General features: G+C 44.3%; 1 protein-coding gene across 2 annotated transcripts in view; it reads left to right on the forward strand.

Annotated features, from left to right (window-relative positions):
* The window catches only part of ALDH18A1 (aldehyde dehydrogenase 18 family member A1), a 284,510-nt gene that overhangs the window by 17,847 nt on the left and 248,493 nt on the right, over positions 1-18,170 (forward strand). For both annotated transcript variants that reach the window (XM_069239691.1, XM_069239692.1), the window contains exons 2-3: positions 1,711-1,837; positions 2,239-2,453. In XM_069239691.1, coding sequence (XP_069095792.1) covers positions 1,741-1,837; positions 2,239-2,453 — 312 coding nt within the window. In that variant the 5' untranslated portion in view covers positions 1,711-1,740. The remainder of the gene's footprint in view (positions 1-1,710; positions 1,838-2,238; positions 2,454-18,170) is intronic.

Genomic DNA, 18,170 nt, shown 5'->3' on the forward strand with positions numbered 1-18,170 from the left:
TACCAGGTCAAGATTCCAGCTACCCTACTATATGGAGTGGAGTTCATATGCATTGCTAGATGGGGCTTTCTGAATAAAACTAAGGGGCAGATTTTGAGAAGATTTACTTATTGTAATACTTCAATATCGATGACAACACTAAGGCTGGAATTGGGGATTAAAAGTGCCTATGCTCAAGGCTTGGCAGAGATTCTCCAGTGGGCTGTTAACCTTGATAAGAGTGAAGGGGATACCCTAAGGCCGGGGTCTTCAGACTGGGGAGCGGGTCCCCCTAGGAGGGCCTCAAGTGATTCCAGGGGGGTACGCCAGGCTCCGGCCAAAAGAAGAATTACACAGATAACAATGTTTTGTTTTAAGCAGAAACCTGTTATTGCATTTTTAAAAAGGTAGCAGTACTTAAAATGTTTAAGTCTATACATATTTAAACATTGCCACCTTTATCAAATATTTGTGAAAAATTCAGAGGGGGGCCCAGTGACTTTTATTTTTCAACTGGGGGAGTGGGGGGCATTTAAAAGTTTGAAGTCCACTGCCCTAAGGTATTGCATGAGAAAGGAAATCTCTACAGATAAGAAAGACATGACTTTATTCTAAAGGAATTTCCACTATCCTATAGACCAACTTGACCTTGGCCAAAGTTTGGTACTTTCTCTCCCTGTCCCCCCAATTAAAGGCCTGCTTAAAACAAGCCTTGCATGCCCTAAGTTTTCATCTGAAAAGTGAGGCTTGTGGTACGAAAAGGGGCTATCAAACGGTAAGATACAATTACATTGAAAAAAGCACAGCCATACATAACGTGGAACATGCCCAATGGGGTTAGACGTTTTTGGACATTGTTGCGTTTGTATATGTTGCCTTTAAACTATGTAACATCTAAATGGAATGAAACTTATGAAGTCTGTAACTTCTGCCAGAATGGTGTTCAAGATTTAAATCATGTTATATTTGTCTCCCATCCTCTTTTATTGCACAGTCGTAAGTGGCTGAGATCTTGCTTCCTGAAATTGTTGGCTTCAGTGTCTTCGGAAGTCCTAAAGTTATTAATTGATTCTCCCCCGCACCACAAGGAATAGTTTTGCTGATGTATTTTTTTTTTTTATAGCTTTTTTTAAATGCTTATTAAATTGATACGATTTTATTGTGAATATTGGACTAGTGATGTCAGTACTTTCATGCTGCCAATTAATTTATTGAATTTTCTTTTAATGTTTTTGAAGGAAAGTGCATATTGTATGAATTTGTTATGTGGAGTTCTGAGTCGTCAATAAACTAAATTAAGACTGCAAACTACTGCTAGTTGTTAAAAGGCTGGAGTCGTTCTAGAATTTGGGAACCAGTATTTTATGGCAAAATCTAACCCAATATCATTCTAAAGGAGAGTTTGTTGTGTAATTACAGAGTACCATATCAGTATTGAAAATCTCTAATGGTCTTTAAAAGCTGTGCGTTGTTAATAGCCATTTACCACATATAAAATATTCACCAAATGCCAAACTTAGGTTTTTAATTTGTTTTGGTCACTCAGACCATCTGTTACTGCTGTTTTTCGGGTAGAGTACAAATACTTTTGTACTTGTGTAGTTAATACTATAGGCTCTACTCAGCAGTAATCTGCTTCATAGGTTCAGGCCCGACACCTGGGTGGCAAAAAACAAACTATGGCAAGTCATTAAGTTTCAGCAATTAAAGATTCTTTTTGTCTTTTTTCAGGTATCATCTGCCTTTTGATAGCCTTTCATCATGTTACGTGGAGCTGCCAGGAGTTCTTGTTTCCGTTACTCTACTGAATGCCTTCGTTCAAGGATACAGACTAGTGTTTGCGTATCTCATGTCCAAAGTAAGTTCTTGACTTGGCACACTTGCGTGACTTGATAACAGTGGCATGCTTTGGAATTGAATGTTTTCTTCTCGGCATAATTGGATAAATTACCCTCATCTTTAATGGTAAGAAGGGCTATAATTCAAAATCAGTTGTATGTATGGGGAGTTTATTAGCACAAACCTAGATACAAGTAGTAAAATGTTGTACAAAGAGGTGAGATGCACATCTTTGGTGAGGGAGGTTGGTGGGGAGGACTGAAAGAAGGTAGCATAAGATTCTCTAGAAGTTATTTTGTCTTCTGTGTTGTCTTGACTTTTTCTAGAGTTGTTAGACCTGGTTTTAGTTCTCTCTGCTTGTTTTTTCAGTGAAAAACTTGAGATTTAGTTTTGTTTTCTTCCCTTGTACGTTGTCTCTAGGTTGTGGCAAACAGTACAGATATTCTCAAGTGCGTCACTGGAGCAATATTCCGTTCATCACAATGCCCCTAAGTCGTTCACATGGAAAGTCATTTGCTCATCGCAGTGAGCTGAAGCATGCTAAGCGAATAGTGGTGAAACTGGGCAGTGCCGTTGTAACTCGAGGGGATGAATGTGGACTCGCTCTCGGACGTCTGGCATCAATTGTAGAACAGGTACCGTTTTGTTTTGATCTCTCAGTACAACAGTGTTGTGCATTAAACTGTGCTGCAAATTTACATGTCCTCCTAGAGAGCATTTACCATTACAAAGCAATGCAGAATAATGCAATATGCATGCTGAGACTTGTATACTTCCTTGGTGCTTGCTGTTTATTAAAGTTTGTGACCTGACTGTCCTTGATCTGAGTTGGCACTGGTATTTCTAGCTTGATGTGCAAGGAACTGTACGGAGACAAATGCCTCTTTCTCTGTGCAGAGAGCTGTGCTTGAACTTCCTAATACTTCCCTTCTATGACCTCACTACCTCACTAATCCACTGATGTTGCTTGGTGTTTTGTTGGTATTTCAGTAGAGCACAAGGCTCTACTAGGTAGGGTTAGTTCGAAAAATATATGTACAACCTATAGTAGGTAGGCTACAAAATCTGGCATAGAAATCTTTGAATAACTAATTCACATGAAACAGCAAATCTTGAAGGCTGTGTTCTTTAGGAGCTCCCATTTCCCTCACTACAAACCACAAAAGAACACATTTTTGGTGGAGAAACTCGGTGTGAAAACCACTGAACAATGTGTGGGTACTTCTGACAAAGCAGAAGGGTATGTGAAATATTGTACAACCCCCAAAGTCATTGAAAAGAGCAGGTGACCTCATGTCTGCTTTCCCAAATTCTGATGCAGAACTCGCATGGAACCCCAGAAAACGACATGGAAAAGCTGCTTGGGGAAATGAAAGCCATGGTGTCTACCAAAGTGGAAAATGTTGGGGTTTAGCAGGTTCAACTGGGGGTCCCCTGGGACAAAGCAGGCCAGTACCACCTGCCTCTGCGTGCATATGCCCCTTTGATTAAACAGGGCTTTTGACATGTGCCTCCTTTCTTCCCTCAATGCTTCGCAGACCAAATGAAGCAAGCCACCTTCCCTCAGACCACAAAGTTGGCACTTGTTTGATAAACCCTCCACAGCCAAGAGGGGAGATGCAGTTTTAGGGGAAGCAGCCCCAGCCCGTACAGTAGGAACTGCTCCTGAACAGAAACTAAGTACCTGGACTTGAACTATTTCAGTGACACGAGTGCCGTGTAATTATTTAGCGCAATCCATCAATGAGCTCTGCGATCCAGTAAGGACTGGTCATCAGCAAGCAAGGAGATCTTTGAGGATTTCCAGACAAACCTTTTGATTACCTGATGGTTTGTAGGGGCCTCACACAGCTGTGTGAGTCCACCGGTTGCTAGAGATTCCAAGTGCTACACCCTTGCTGGTGACACATCTCTATCCCGCAGCTCCTTCAATTTAAGTTGGTTCAGTGTGTTGGGCTCTGCTTCCTTGATTTTGTTCCAGACTGTTATGTAAGGTCCCACCTGGCTAAACTCCAGATGGATCTGTGCTGGCGAGGTGAAGCTTGGGAGTGAGAAAATCATTCTATAACAGCACACCATTATGTTGTTCAAAGCTCTGGCATCACTACCCCTGAATAACTCGCTCCCATATATGACCATCGGTGTGAGTTTTGCTTGCGTTATGCAGAGTAAGGGATGTCGGAGTTGGTGCTGCCATTTTCCGTTTGAGTTTTTTTTAAATATGACAGTCCGGCCCCAGGTCTTTACTTTTGATGGCTTCTTTCTGGGCAATATAGGAACCATTTTAATCAATAATGACCCCCAGGTATTTGTACTCTTCTGTGTTTTTCAATCTGGATATTTCCCTAGATCCATGTCGGAGCTCTTATTTACCTCTTATTGTACATCATGGTTTTGGTTTTCCCGAGATTGATGCTCAGGCCATTGATCAAAGAATAAAATCTTGTGATGAGAAGCCTCTGCAGCCCCATCTGGGTATGACTGACTAATATGACTGATTAAGACCATGTTGTTAGCATAGAGAAAGCTTGCGATTGTGGTGCCGCCTATTTTTTGAAGCATGGGCGTTGCAGGATTGCAGCTGTTGTGTTAGGTCCACCAAGAAAAGATTGAAAAGGGTTGATGCTTGATTTGTTGGGATTTTCCTGAATAGGTACGTTCAATCCCCAACTTGACCTGCTCCCATGAGTCCTTGTGGAGGAAGAACAGCATGTCAAGCTGGGCCTGTGGAATGTTCTAGCTTGCTGTCTTGCTCCAAAGCTTCCTCGGGTTGAAGTGGTCAAAGGCTGCCTTATAGTCAATGAAGCAGCAGTGCAACAGCATTTTAGAATTTTTTGCTGCCTCCTTTAGGAGAGACACTGACAACATGTATGTTACTGTGGCTGAGTTTTTCGAAAAGCCAGTCTGATTCAGGGGGATGATGGAATTGCTGCATGTCATTGAAATTAGCACTTCGAGCAAGGTCCTGGTGAAGTACTTTGCTTCATTGTCAATAAGCACTACTAGATGATAGTTGGTATGCAAGGCTTTATCGCCACTTTTAAAAATATAGGCACAGTTATGGAGCCCCCTCCCTGTGCCCTTTTGCTATCTGCTGCTTTCTTGATACCACATTAGCAATGTTTGACCCTGTAGGGTAGTTAGGGTGTGCAGCTTCCTGGATGGACTGCAAAGTGTTACAGGTGTCACAATGGTTGAAATGATCTGTTAAAAAACTATGCCCAGGTGGATTCCAAGACGTGGGAGGTAATGCCTCCGTGTTCAGGCCGGAGACGTTTATTGATGGTAGCCCAGAACAGGATGCTGTCATTATCTTTTGGGTCTTCTGGTGTCTTAGAAACATGTGCAGGCTTTTGTCACTTGGTCTGTGCCACAAGGACCGAAGTGTTCTGTTTATCGATATTTAGGCTACCTGAGTGCTGCCACTTGTGCCCTGTATTCGTTTCTGGGGTGGCCTATGTGGGCAGATCTTGTCCTGACTGGTGTTGCAAACGCCTACCGGAGAGTTGTGGTGAAACTTTCCCACATGGAAACAGCGTTGCTGGACAGTGCCCAGGATTTTTGTAGCATAGCAGTTGCGACCAGGGGCAAATCCCTGACAATGGCCGAGGAGGATTTGATTAGCTTGTAGTTGATGGTGTAGGTGAACATAGTGTCCAGTGCCTCTCTTATTTGACTCTGAGCACATAGCCCAGATGGGAAGATCACCTCTTGGGGGGAGGTGGTTGCTGTCAGATCTGTCGTTAGTCTCCGAACCTTGAAGGCGGCTACACTTGGCTCTATTATGGGTCCAGTCCCTCTTGTTGGTAAGTGGGGCTCATTACCTATCTGCTGCAGCTGCTCCAGCAGTTTGGCACCCTTCAGGGTGTTAATTGTTGGGGCTGCCTCCATTGTATTCCCACATACACCCCTTTGTTGAGGGAGTGGGCAGTCCCTTTGGCAGTTGGAGACATTGAAGGTTCCCTAAACGATTCAGAGTTCAGTGGAGGTCGGGAGCAATTGTCGGGGTAGTTCAGATGGGGAGTTGGGTTCAGAGGGGCCCAGTGCAGACACCTCCAGTGGATGGGTCTTCTGTTAAAAGGAGACTTTATTCATTCTCTTGGGTGCCCCAAGAGGCGGACCTGTTTGTCTTTACACTGCACTGAATAAGGGGTATATTCCTCCTTGGACAGCTTGTTTTTTTAAAGTCCAATTAGAATTAATTGGGAAACTGCAAGAGAGGCCCGTAAACCAATGAAGCTTCAATATCAAGAGATCGATGTCGGGTGATGTACTATTGTGAAGATAGGAATTTTGCATAATAGATTGAATGTTCCCTATACGCTCGTGGAGATGACACCCTTGGTGTAGTTTCTCCTTAAACACAGAAGCCTATCTCGTATGCTTATTGAAATTGCTTCCTGCTGGGAAACGATGTATGTCCAAAAACTGGTTGGCTGCTGCAGCAGTTTTCTTACATCTGCTCAGCATATGCTACCGTAGCTAATTAGGTTTGCATCTAGAGTAGCTACCACGGAGGTATTTGGTGTCTCTATAGTCCTGTATTGGGGCCTGTCTTGATATGACTAGATGTCGATCATCTACTGTGGCACCTGCCTAGTGCTTGAAACATTTCAGGACTGCACTTTTTTGTTAGTATTTGTTGTCCTTAACCCTCTTACTGAACCCTCTTGGCTTTGTTAATAGCCACAGAGGGGTACAATAGTGTTTCTTGCTTTGCTGTGCTTAATAACATTGAATAGTGAATATTTGAGACCTTTGTCAAGCACTAGGCACTCAGTGTGATCCTGTCTTGGCATTAGTATCTGAATCGAGATAAGTAACATCTGCCACTTACTGCAGTCGCATACTTGGGTTGATTGGGAATTTTAGCACTATAAATGGTGGATTAGGCGACAGCAATGAAAACACACAGTAAAATAATCGGTTCACATACAAAAAATTCCCACTTAATAAAAATAGTTTTTAAAAAACAAGTCTTTAAAGATTCAGCTAACACATATATAAAACAGCCAGAGATCAATATACAACTCACATAACATTCCCCATATCTATTTCTGATCCCGACTGCGCAATGAACAAAGTTTGCCACAGCAACACACATATCCATATTACTCAGTTTTTTTAATGAAGACAAAAGCCTCCCTGTGGGATCTAATCATAGATGGATGTAAAATTGGGGTCAAGACACAGCCTTTCCATTTATATTCCCCAGATTAAAAAGTATCTCTGGGAGACCTAAATCTACGAAGCCCACGTTAATGTAGGTAACCCAAGGAATCGCCATAGCATTTTCCTGGGAAAGACAGTCACCCAGCACATCCCTTGATTGGTGTGCTCCTGTGTGTCCCCCAGCCTCTAAGCCAGAGTAGCAAGGGTTCCAACTTGATCTTATCTGCCATAGGGGCCAAACCCACCTCAGATTGGCAGAGTTTCAGCAAAAATCTGGGCCCTTGTATTCCTCCCCCCCCCCCACCTGCTCCATAGGTTGCTACTGTAGGAGGCTACCTCACTATATGGCGTACACCTACAGGTAAAAAAAAAATGAAATGTGAAAATCACTCCCAATCCACACTACCACCCAAGGACCCTTGGACTGGGGAAGTACTAAAACCCCAAAGGTAGGTATGTAGGATTCCCCAGATGCCCGTGTGCAGCGTAGTAATCTCAGGTCGGTGTCCATGGGCTAGCATGGGGAAGTTGCGGCTGGAGTTTTCGCATTTTAGGACCCTTTCTAGAGGACCCAGTGGAAACCCGTTTTGACAAGGGAGGTTGGATAGTGTCCCCACCTGTCCAGAACAGTGGAGTACCCGCACCAGGGAGCCCAGGTGTGAAGTTGCGTCAGAACCTCCCATTTAAGTCACTGGGGACCTTGGTTGTCCAGCTGCTGCCCTGACCTGTGGACTCGGGTAGGTGTAACCCAGGCATGTATTCCGGCAGAAGAGGACCTAAGAAAAGAGGGGACAGAGTCCACACCACCCGGAGGTGCCCAGGCTGTGCAGGAGGGCAGTGCCCGCCCTTCTTGGAGATGCTTTCCTGTAGGATGGTGGACGAAGAAATGCAGCTGTGGAGTCCAGGCGATACAGGAAGATCCTTGGAGTAGTGCGCAAGTGGTCCCACGCCGGTCATAGAGTTGCAGAGGGGTCAGTGGGACCACCAACAAGCCTTGGCAAATGCAAGGGAAGTATTGCATGGAATTTGTAGGATTTGTGGGGACCAGCAAGGTCCAGGTGACCCAAACTTGGCAGGTAGGTCAGTACTGGCCCTCAGCACGCAGGAGTGGTTTCAGTGTCCATGTTGCAGACGTGTCTTGCAGAGGAGACTTGCAGATGGTTCCTGAAGTCTTGCAGACAAATCTAGGGTCCCACCTTCAGAGGAGCCCTTAAGTAACCCAGGAAGAGGGTTGGACACTTATTGCACTGACCCACCTGTTGGGGAGGGAAGAGGTCAGGGTCAGGGTGGACTAACCTGTCAGATGCTCCCAGTAACCTCTGCTCATGGTATTCCCAAGATGGCAGAATCAAGTGGCCACCTGGCAGAGCTCAGTGCACCTCCCTCGGGGAGGAACTGGACAGGGGAGTGGTCACTCCCTTGTCCTTTTTGTGGTTTCACACCAGAGTGCGAACCAAGGGTTCCTGCACTGGTGCAAACCGGTTTGTTCAAGGAGGGCACCATATGTGTCCTTCAAAGCAGTCTGGTGGCCCTCCGAGGCACCCCCACCCCAGCGCCACCTATTTCTAAAGAAGGGGTGGCCACACCTCTATCCTACAAGAAATCCTTTGTTCTGTCTTCCCCCTGCCCGAGTTAGGCACAGCAGCAGGAGGGCAGAACAGTGTCTGGGGTCGGCAGCTGCACAGACTGGCATGCAGACCCTGCAAGGCTGTACACGCAGACTTTGTGGGATCCCTAGGGAACCCCCAGAGTACATAGTATCATACAACTAGCACTGGAATCAGTGTAGTTGCATGATTTCAACAGGTTTGATACCAAACACGCCTATGTTGGGTGAAGCCATCATGTAGTTGGACAAATTGCATTGACCAATGTCCACTACACATACCTTAAAATGGCTTCCCTGCACTTGCAAAGTCCAGGAAATGAAGCTCGGGGTTTGTAGGGGCACCTCTGCTCATGCAGGGGTGTCCAAACGCTTAGAACCATTCACCCTGTCCTTGGGATGACTTACTGGGTCAGAGTGCAGTGACCTTAAGGCAAACCTTATATCTGGATTGAAAGGTGCAGGCACCGTTTCACACTGGCCGCAATGGCTGGCCTGTAGTCACAGTTTGCATGGGCTTCCATGGGTGGCAAATTACATGCTGCAGCCCGTGGCGGACCCCTAGTGTACCAATGCCCTGGTTCCTAAGTACCATATACTAGGGATTCCATGGTAGCACCAGTATGCCAATTGTAGGGTGAAAAAGTTACCATACAACTAAATTTAGTGGGGAGAACACAGGCACTGGGGTCCTCGTTAGCAGGACTACAGTCTAAACATACTGACACCAGGAAAAACGTGTGGGTAACTATGCCAGGAAGTTGCTAGTTTTCTACAGCTACAGAGATACTTTTGTAAACATTAATCATTTCTCCTACCAACTAGTCTCCAGGCTGGCGAGCAATGGTGAAAAACAACTTCACGGCTCTCTGGCTTTGAATCGCCTTATTATTATACAGACTGTGCTAGTTTAGGTTGTTATCTAGAGGAAAACCAAGATAAGAAAAAGTCTTTACTCAAACAAAATACTGTTGTTTTAACATTTTTGGGGCTGATAGTCATTGCAAAAGACTTACTAAGATTAGTTTGAATGTCTAACCCTTCCATAAAACTATAAAAGTTGCAAATCATTTCCAGTTCTTGAAATTAGAAATGTGTCATCCGCATACAGTAAAACCAGACTTCATTTTGAGCAGATCTTTCCATACTTTACTCAAATGGGATTCTAGACCATTGATATAGATAAGCAACAATAAAGGGGCCATCACACAACATTTTCTGACCCCCAGCAAAGATTTAATTTTAGTGCAAACACCCTCTCTTCTATATCTGACCCTGACTATACCATCCCAATGCATCCTTTGCAATAATCCCTTTATAGTCTGGTCAATTTCCATCCTGTCCATAGTGTCCCAGAGCTTTACTCTATGAACCATATCAAAGGTACAGGAGAGGTCCATAAATGCTAGGTGACTGGGAACCCTCCTGGCCTTGACATATTTACCAATAATGGTCTAGAGATTCAGGCGCTGCTCAACTGTGCCACCCCCAGGGCAAAACCCATACTGCACTCTAGACAAGGCCTGATTTTCGTCCAACCAAACTTCAAGTTTGGCTGCAAATGATCCTACCAGGTATTTAGAGTGAAATATCAAGAAGGGAGATTTGGGGGGGGAGGGGGGGGGTTGAACAAGATGGGTGTCTTTTTTTGTTGTTTTGTTGTTGTTGTAAATTGAGGAGACTTCTGCTCCCCCCCCCACCAGGGTGGAATAAGTTCCCCTTTATAGAAACTTTAAAAACATCAGTTAAAATAGGAGCCCAAAGTGCAGTATTGTCTTTAAAGAGATCTAATGGGACTCCTTTGGGTCCAGGGGCTTTTCCTGCAGGGCTCTGTTTAATGGTGGCAATTACAGATTTAATTTCAGTAGTTTCACTAAGGTTGAATTACAACTCTGGTTTAAAAGCAACTGCTTCTGTACTTTGTGTTTAAAAGCCCCGTTTCCTGGATTAAAAATACTGTTAAAATGGTCTACTCGAGCTTCAACAGGAATAACCGTATCCAGAGAGGGTTTCTCATACCCAGAGAAGAAGGACTGGTTAACAACTCTCCAGAATATTGCAGAGTCCCTCAGTCTAGCAGCCTTTTTCAATTCCTCTTACGCTAAATTCCTTAGCTCAGTTCTCCTAGCCTACAGGGTAACTTTATAGTTTCTTCTTGCACTTCGAATATCTTCCCTGGAGTGCAGTGTGCTAGAAAGTGCCACATTCAGATATTTATGAGCCGATGTACAGATATGGTTAAACCAACCTACAGGTAGTGAATTTTTGGATGCTTTATTGAGCCTCCGGCCCTTATTCACAGCAATGCATACAGCACAGAAGGCATCAGAAATAATCGCTGCAGGCTCCTCCTCCTCCTTGGTTAATACATAGCTTAGGTATTCAGCCTAACAAGTCTGTGCAAAAAAGCCTCCTTGTCTTATCTTCCCATTTAATCCTAAATGTCCTTGTTGTGTGAATAGGATAGTACCTGATTCTTCTTATGGCCCGTAGCACCCTTCACATGTAGATCAAGAACTAGGGCAATAGGATTATGATCACGTATACAGAACGCAGTTTAGTCTAGTATTAGTTCCGCTAGATCCTGGGGCAAATTAGAGAAATCAATCTCACTTCCAGATGTGTCAGTCTTGTGGGAACAACTGTACATTACCAGATGTTATCAATACAATCCCTCTTTGACTCGATTTGCAGAATTATTTTAGGTATGGTGTTGAAACTTAACATGAATGCCACATTCATAGGTTGGAGAAGTGCCCACTCCAGGAATGACCATCCAAGGCAGATGGATTCCCTCAAGAAAAGAGGAGCACATCAGTTGGCTGGCAATTAACTGGCATTGGTAAACTTCCAGTAGACACCATACAAATGTGGTTTGCTGATTCACATGCCCAGCATAACTGTATACTACATCCAGAAGCAATGGTGACTCATTTCACCAGTTCACACAGATGGCACAAATAATTTCAACAGCGACCGTCAGCCACCACAGTCACCTTCTGGCATAGCATCTTCCAGGGATAGACAACAAGTTCACCGATTCTGCAGAAACCTTATAGGAGGTTCACGTAGAGGAAATCAGCACCAGGAGAGTACACAAATAGACCTTTCTCTGGTATCCCCCACTTGCAGAAATGTTCCAACTAAGATACAAGGAATGTCATAATTCCACAGGTTTCCACAACGCCAGTTCCTAGAGAATGTATGTTGATAAACTTGCCAGAGATTTTTGCAAATGTATTTCCCACTCTTGTCTTCATAAATGTGGCTCGAAATTCAAGAAGTTTCTATGACTGTGATATTCACTGACCCCACATGAGCCAGACCTCCTGCTAGAGAGGACAGCCAGATTTCAAGATGTGCCCAGAAAGATCTCATCTCACAAACAGTGGGAAATTCTACCCCAGCACTGAAGTCCCTCAGTCTATCGACCTGGCTTCTGAACTCCTAGAATTTTTAGAGTTTCCAGAAGAATACATGCCCGTTCTCAAATAATTAAGGTGCCCCACAATAATAGCTTGTTGCTCAGCCCAGTAGGAGTGCTTTGTACCCTACTGTTCTAGAGCACAAACCTCCTTTTCAAGTTTTAGAGCAGATTATAGTCCAATACCATCCACACTTGCAACATGCCGCTCTAGCTCAGACTTCAATTCATGTTCATTTGGCGTTCATTGGGTGGCATTAGCAGTTTATTTACAAAACTGAATTACAGCCTATTATCCGAAATGCCATTGATAAAGGCTTTTTTATATAGCCTAATCTTTCAGAGAATAGACCATTCCCTAGCTTGGGACTTAAGTCGGACATTTGCATGACTTATGTGGCCATACTTTGGACCAATGTATCCAGTCTTTTTGCAGTTCCTGTCGCTGAGGGTGGTTTTCTTGGTTGCATTCATGTCTCTAATAGGAGCTTTGCCAGTTGAGAAAACAAACCCTCCTGCCTACTAGGGTGTCTCTGCACTCATTAGATATAAGGAGAGGTCTCATGTCCTATGGATGGCTTACATTTGCTATTAGAAACACCTCTCAGCTTTTTGTTGCTTACTCAAAGCCTATGATACTACTTTTTCCAAAGTGGGGTCAGAGGCATGGATTTTTTTTTAGATGTAGTCATATTTGTTATGCACATATTTACAACCACTCCTAGCCCATTTTCCACCAGGAAAAATTAGCTATGACATTACTGGGCAACATTCCACTTCCTGTCTTTGGTAAAGCAGGTACATGGTTGACAATTCACTCCTTAACCCCTTCGGTGCCAAGGACGTAATGGTTTTGTCCGGTGGCGCAGTGCTGGGTTGCCACGGACATAACCATTACGTCCTGGTTTGGGCCCACAGGGGGAGTTCTAGTGCTCCCTCTATGGGCCTCCCACCAGCCTTCTCTGGGCCCTGCTCCACGTGACGTCTGATGACATCAGCGCACAATCATGCGCTGACCTGACCAGAGTTCGCCCCTATTGTGCTGGAAGCTCAGCTTCTAGCACAATCGGAAGAGAAATGCTTGCATATCTGTACCAATTGGTGGGTGGGGGACGGCAGAGAGGCTTTCTGAGCATTTCTGCAGCCCGATTGTAAAGCGATCGGTCTGCAGAAATGCCCACTAGACACCAGGGATGTTTATTTACAGAAAGTAAACCATGAAGGGGAGCAGCCTCTCGGGCAAGGGTCGTTCTCCTGGGGTGGAAAATTTATTTTAGGCCATTTCTGACCCATTGGGGTCAGATCAGCCGATTTTTAATTAGGCTGATCTGCCCACAGGGGGGCAGAATCCACTAGAAACCAGGGATAATTTTTTTAATAACTTTTTTTTTACATGTGGGGAGCGACCCCTTAGGCAAATGTCGCTCCTGTGGGTGGCAAATTGTTTTTAGGCTATTTCTGCCCCCTTTGGGGACAGATTGGCCTATTTTTTTATTAGGCCAGGGGGGCAGAAACCACTAGATACCAGGGATTTTTGTTTTTTGTTTTACGTCAGTTTCATGCAAGTGGAGCGACCCCTTAGGCAAGGGTCACTCCCCTGCGGGGCAATTCTATTTTAGGCCATTTCTGCCCACCTTGGGGTCCACTTGCCCTATTTTTCTTAGGCCAATCTGCCCCCGGGGGGACAGAAACCACTAGACATCAGGGATTCTTCTTTTTTTTTTTTTTTTTTTTTTGCACCAATTTGATGCATGAGGACGCGTTACTGTTGGCCATTTCTACCCTACTTGGGGGCAGATCAGCCTATTTTTGTAAGGCCCATCTGCCCCCAAGAAAGGCAGAAAGCCCACCAGACGCAAGGGAAGACATTTTTCAAAAACAGGTGGGGGGTGTGGCCATACCCCCACCGCAAATAAATGGGGACAAAGTTGTTCTGCCCACCGGTTAGCAGATGGGGCAATTACCCCAGATCCTCTCTCACTTGGGCAGAAAGCCTATTAGATGCCCCACTTGTCAGTCTAAAAACGTTTTTTTTCAAACTGCCCTTTTGGACCTGCTTTGGTTTCCCCTCCATTTCGACATGTTTTAGGCTCTTCCCTGTCACAGGCACTCTGCCCACCTCCACAAGTGAGGTGTCATTTTCATCGGGAGACTGAGGGGGAACGTTGGGTGACAGAAAATGTATGCCATTACAGTGATCCCACACAGAAATGTGGGGAAAATGATTCTTTTTTTAATTTTTTTATTTTTATACAAAGACGTCTGTTTGAGAAATGCCCTGCAATTCACATGCCAGCATTGGGACCCCGGAATTCAGAGATGTGCAAATAACCACTGCTTCTTAACACCTTATTTTGTGCCCATTTTTTAACTATAAAGGTTTCCTTGATACCTATTTTTCACTCTTTATATTTCACAAAATGAATTGCTGCATACCTGTTATACAATGAAAACTCATTGCAAGGTGCAGCTCCTTTATTGGCTCTGGGTACCTAGGGTTCTTGATGAACCTACAAGCCCTATATATCCCCGCAACAAGAATAGTCCAGCAGACATAACGCTATATTGCTTTATAAAAATCTGCCATAGCTGGAAAAAGTGATAGAAGAAAAAGTGGACAGAAATGGCTTTTTTTTAAATTTATTTATTTATTTATTTTTATTTTTTGCACCTCAATTTCAATATTTTTTTATTTCAGCTGTTGCTTTCTGTAGGAAAACCTTGAAAGATATACACAAATGACCCCTTGCTGAATGGGGTATGTCCCAGTAAAATGACAAAATTGTGCTGAAAAATGTGGTTTTCTGATTCAAGTCTGCCTGTTCCTGAAAGCTGGGAAATGGTGATTTTAGCACCGCAAACCCTTTGTTGATGCCATTTTCAGGGGAAAAAACCACAAGCTTTCTTTTGCAGCCCTTTTTTTTAAGTTTTGTTTTTTAAAAAAAAACATTTTAGCTGCATTTTGGCTAATTTCTTGGTCTCCTCAAGGGAAACCCACAAACTCTGGGTACCTCTAGAAACCCTAGGATGTTGGAAAAATAGGACGGAAATTTGGCGTGGGTAGCTTATGTGGACAAAAAGTAATGAGGGCCTAAGCGCGAACTACCCCAAATAGCCCAAAAAAGGCTTGGCACAGGAGGGGGAAAGGGCCTGGCAGCCATGGGGTTAACTAAACTTTACTGTATTGGCATCCAAGCATGTAAAGATGAGTGCAAGTGGGGGGGACCCATTCATATAATACTTAACCTTTTCCTCTTGAAAAGCTTCATTGGTTTGAGGTTCCAACCATCTGATCATAAGGTGCCATATTAATCAGTGCGTTTTCTAATTTCTTTCACCACCACTTGCTTCTTAAGGCAGAGGATACACTACCTAAATCAAATTCCATGAGAGCTCTCTGTCACTATTACTTGTATTTAAGACTTGCTATATGTATTATTTAGCAGTGAAAGCCCAGCTGTATCCAATGAGTTATCAGTGCAGCCTTGTTTATCTGATCAACAGCCGTTTTTGTGCTTGGTGCATCTGGAAGCTGGCTAGCTACCATTTGTCTGTGCATTAAATTTAATAAAAATGTAATGAACTGTAAAATACAATGTGGGGGATTCTTCTGCAGTTGTACCAATTCTGATTGCATCAGTGGGTTATCATGCAGCAGTGGATTATCACTCTTAACAGATTTGAGTGAATCAACAAGGCTTCAATCTGTGGGCATATTCTACATGCTACCATGCAAAGGTCGTCTGCTTAGACTTTTTACAACTGCTGTCTTCACCGGGAATTTTTATGGCTGCCGCTTGATCTTCACTTTGTAGGTTTGAAAATCATTACCACCAAGAAACTGATGCAAGTTTAGAAATATTGCTTGGAAGTTAAGTACATAAGTTCATCTTCAAGTAGTTTTCCATTTGTTATTCTAGTCCCCCACCTGTTTCACAATTGTCGCTTATTGCAGGGGAACTTTACAAAGGCAGAATTTACACAAGGAATATTACACATTAGAATAAGTTGAATATCTTTTGGTAACATTGGTTCTAATATTTACTGTTCAGTCAGTGAATTCTTCATTGGTTGCCTAGTTCACCTCTCAGACTATGACTTGAAATATCAGAGAACTCAAGAAATAAAGTATGATTGTGCCATTTATGCACTAGTAGGATGCACTATCTGTCATCTCGCATCGTTCTGATAGATAGGTGGTGTTAGACCTGGCATCCTTGGGGTGGTCCTACCCCAGACTTTTTGCCTTTACCTCATGTTCTGTTGATGTATCTTTTTGTGGGCCTTAAGACTCTGAGCACTTTACCACTGCTAATCAGTGCTAAAGCGCATGTGCTTCTCCCCTAAAACATGGTAACATTGGTGTATCCATAATTGGCAAACATGGTAACATTGGTGCAGCCACAATTCAAATATTTAATTTACCTGTAAGCCCCTTGTAGAGTGGCAACCCCTATGAACAGGGCCTGTAAATTAAATGCTACTAGTGGGCCTGCAGCACTAATTGTGCCACCCACTTAAGTATCCCGTAAATATGTCTCAGGCCTGCCACTGAAGAGCCTATTTGTGCAGTCTCACTGCCACCCTGACTTGGCATCTAAAACCTCTTGCCAAGCTCAGAACTCCCCTTTTCTTACATGCGTCACCCCTAAGGTAGCCCAAAGGGCAGTGTGCCATGTAAGCAAAAAGCAGGACAAGTACTTTTTAAGTTTTTCATGTACTAGTAATGAAACGCTTCTAAAGTCATTTTACATTACTGTGAGGCCCACAACACAGGGTACTCAGCCTCATCTGCTTTTACTTGCATACTGATGGGTCTTCCTGGGGCGGAAGTTGAGAAGGGCTCACACTTACACCTCAAAGGGTAGGGACTAGGGTTTACACAAAGAGATTGATTACCTCCCACAGGCTGTCGGGAGCTGAGATTGACCTGAAAGGGGGACCTGTGCTCTTCACAAGAATTCTTTTGTAGTCCTCCCCACCTCAAAGGCACTTTCTTGTATGAGTGCGGGGTCTCTTGACCCACAAGAGTAGTACACTACCAAGAAGCAAAGGCTGCTGTGCCAGAAGGATTGCAACTTTGCTGAGTCTTACTGTCCTGAGGGACTGCTGCCTGCCTTGCTGAGTTGCTCTGCTGACCTCTGCCCTGCCAAGAAGAAACTGGATGACATCTCCGGAGTGAATACATGGGCTTGCTGACCTACCCCTATTTTCCTCTGAAGTCTAGGGGCACAATAGACCTTGTAAATCGCTGGGACCGGCTGATTTTGGCACCCCGTGTATCCATCTGCGCACCGCTCTGAGAAGCACTTGAACCAGCAATAGAATAAGTGCATGTCATCTGATTTTTCAGCGGGGGTGCTAGATCGCTGCATTAAGCACTTTTGTACCTCAATGCAAGTGCAGTGCTGCTGCAAGGACTACATATGGGGAGACACCACCTAACAGAACTGCCAGAGTGGGTGGCTCCCTTGCCAGCCTGACCAAACTACTCAAGTGTGCGACTCCGGTCCAGTCATCACAGCAGGTGCTTGTTGTGTCTGCCTTGGGCATGGGCGGTCACGCCAACCTCGTACAAGATGCCATACACGGACTGCCTGCAGCACTTTGGCCCATGGCCGCAGCAGTGAATGCCTTTCCCTTGTCTACCCTGACTGCTAGCAGCATTTCGGCCCGTGACCATGGCGGTGAGTGCCTTTCCCTTGTCTGCCAGGACAGCGGATCCAGGCCCCGGCCATGTAGGGTTCCCCAATCATTGGTTCGGACTCGAGCAGACCCTTCTAGCTTACACGGTGCTCCTCACCACCGCAAGTGTTTGCTTGATTGCTGAAAAGCCACCACAATGACATTAGAGATGACTCACCGACGGAGACACGGCTCCTCAGAAGTAACGTTTCAAAGCTCATTCCTTTACCATAAGGCGTCTAAGAGGTACACATTACAATTCCCACTCTTTCTCATGACAATTGACATACGCTATATTGTACATGATACTTTCTGTATTCTTATGTTTTCTACATAAAGAGTCCCTTGTTTTCATAATCTTGTGTGGAGTCTTTTTGTGGTGTGTGTCACTGTGTTGCTGCGAGCATATTGCACAAATACTTTACACATTGCCTCTGAGGGTAAACGTGCCTACACTCCGCCAAG

Source organism: Pleurodeles waltl, chromosome 6 (assembly GCF_031143425.1).
Source record: "Pleurodeles waltl isolate 20211129_DDA chromosome 6, aPleWal1.hap1.20221129, whole genome shotgun sequence".
NCBI classification, from domain to species: domain Eukaryota; kingdom Metazoa; phylum Chordata; class Amphibia; order Caudata; family Salamandridae; genus Pleurodeles; species Pleurodeles waltl.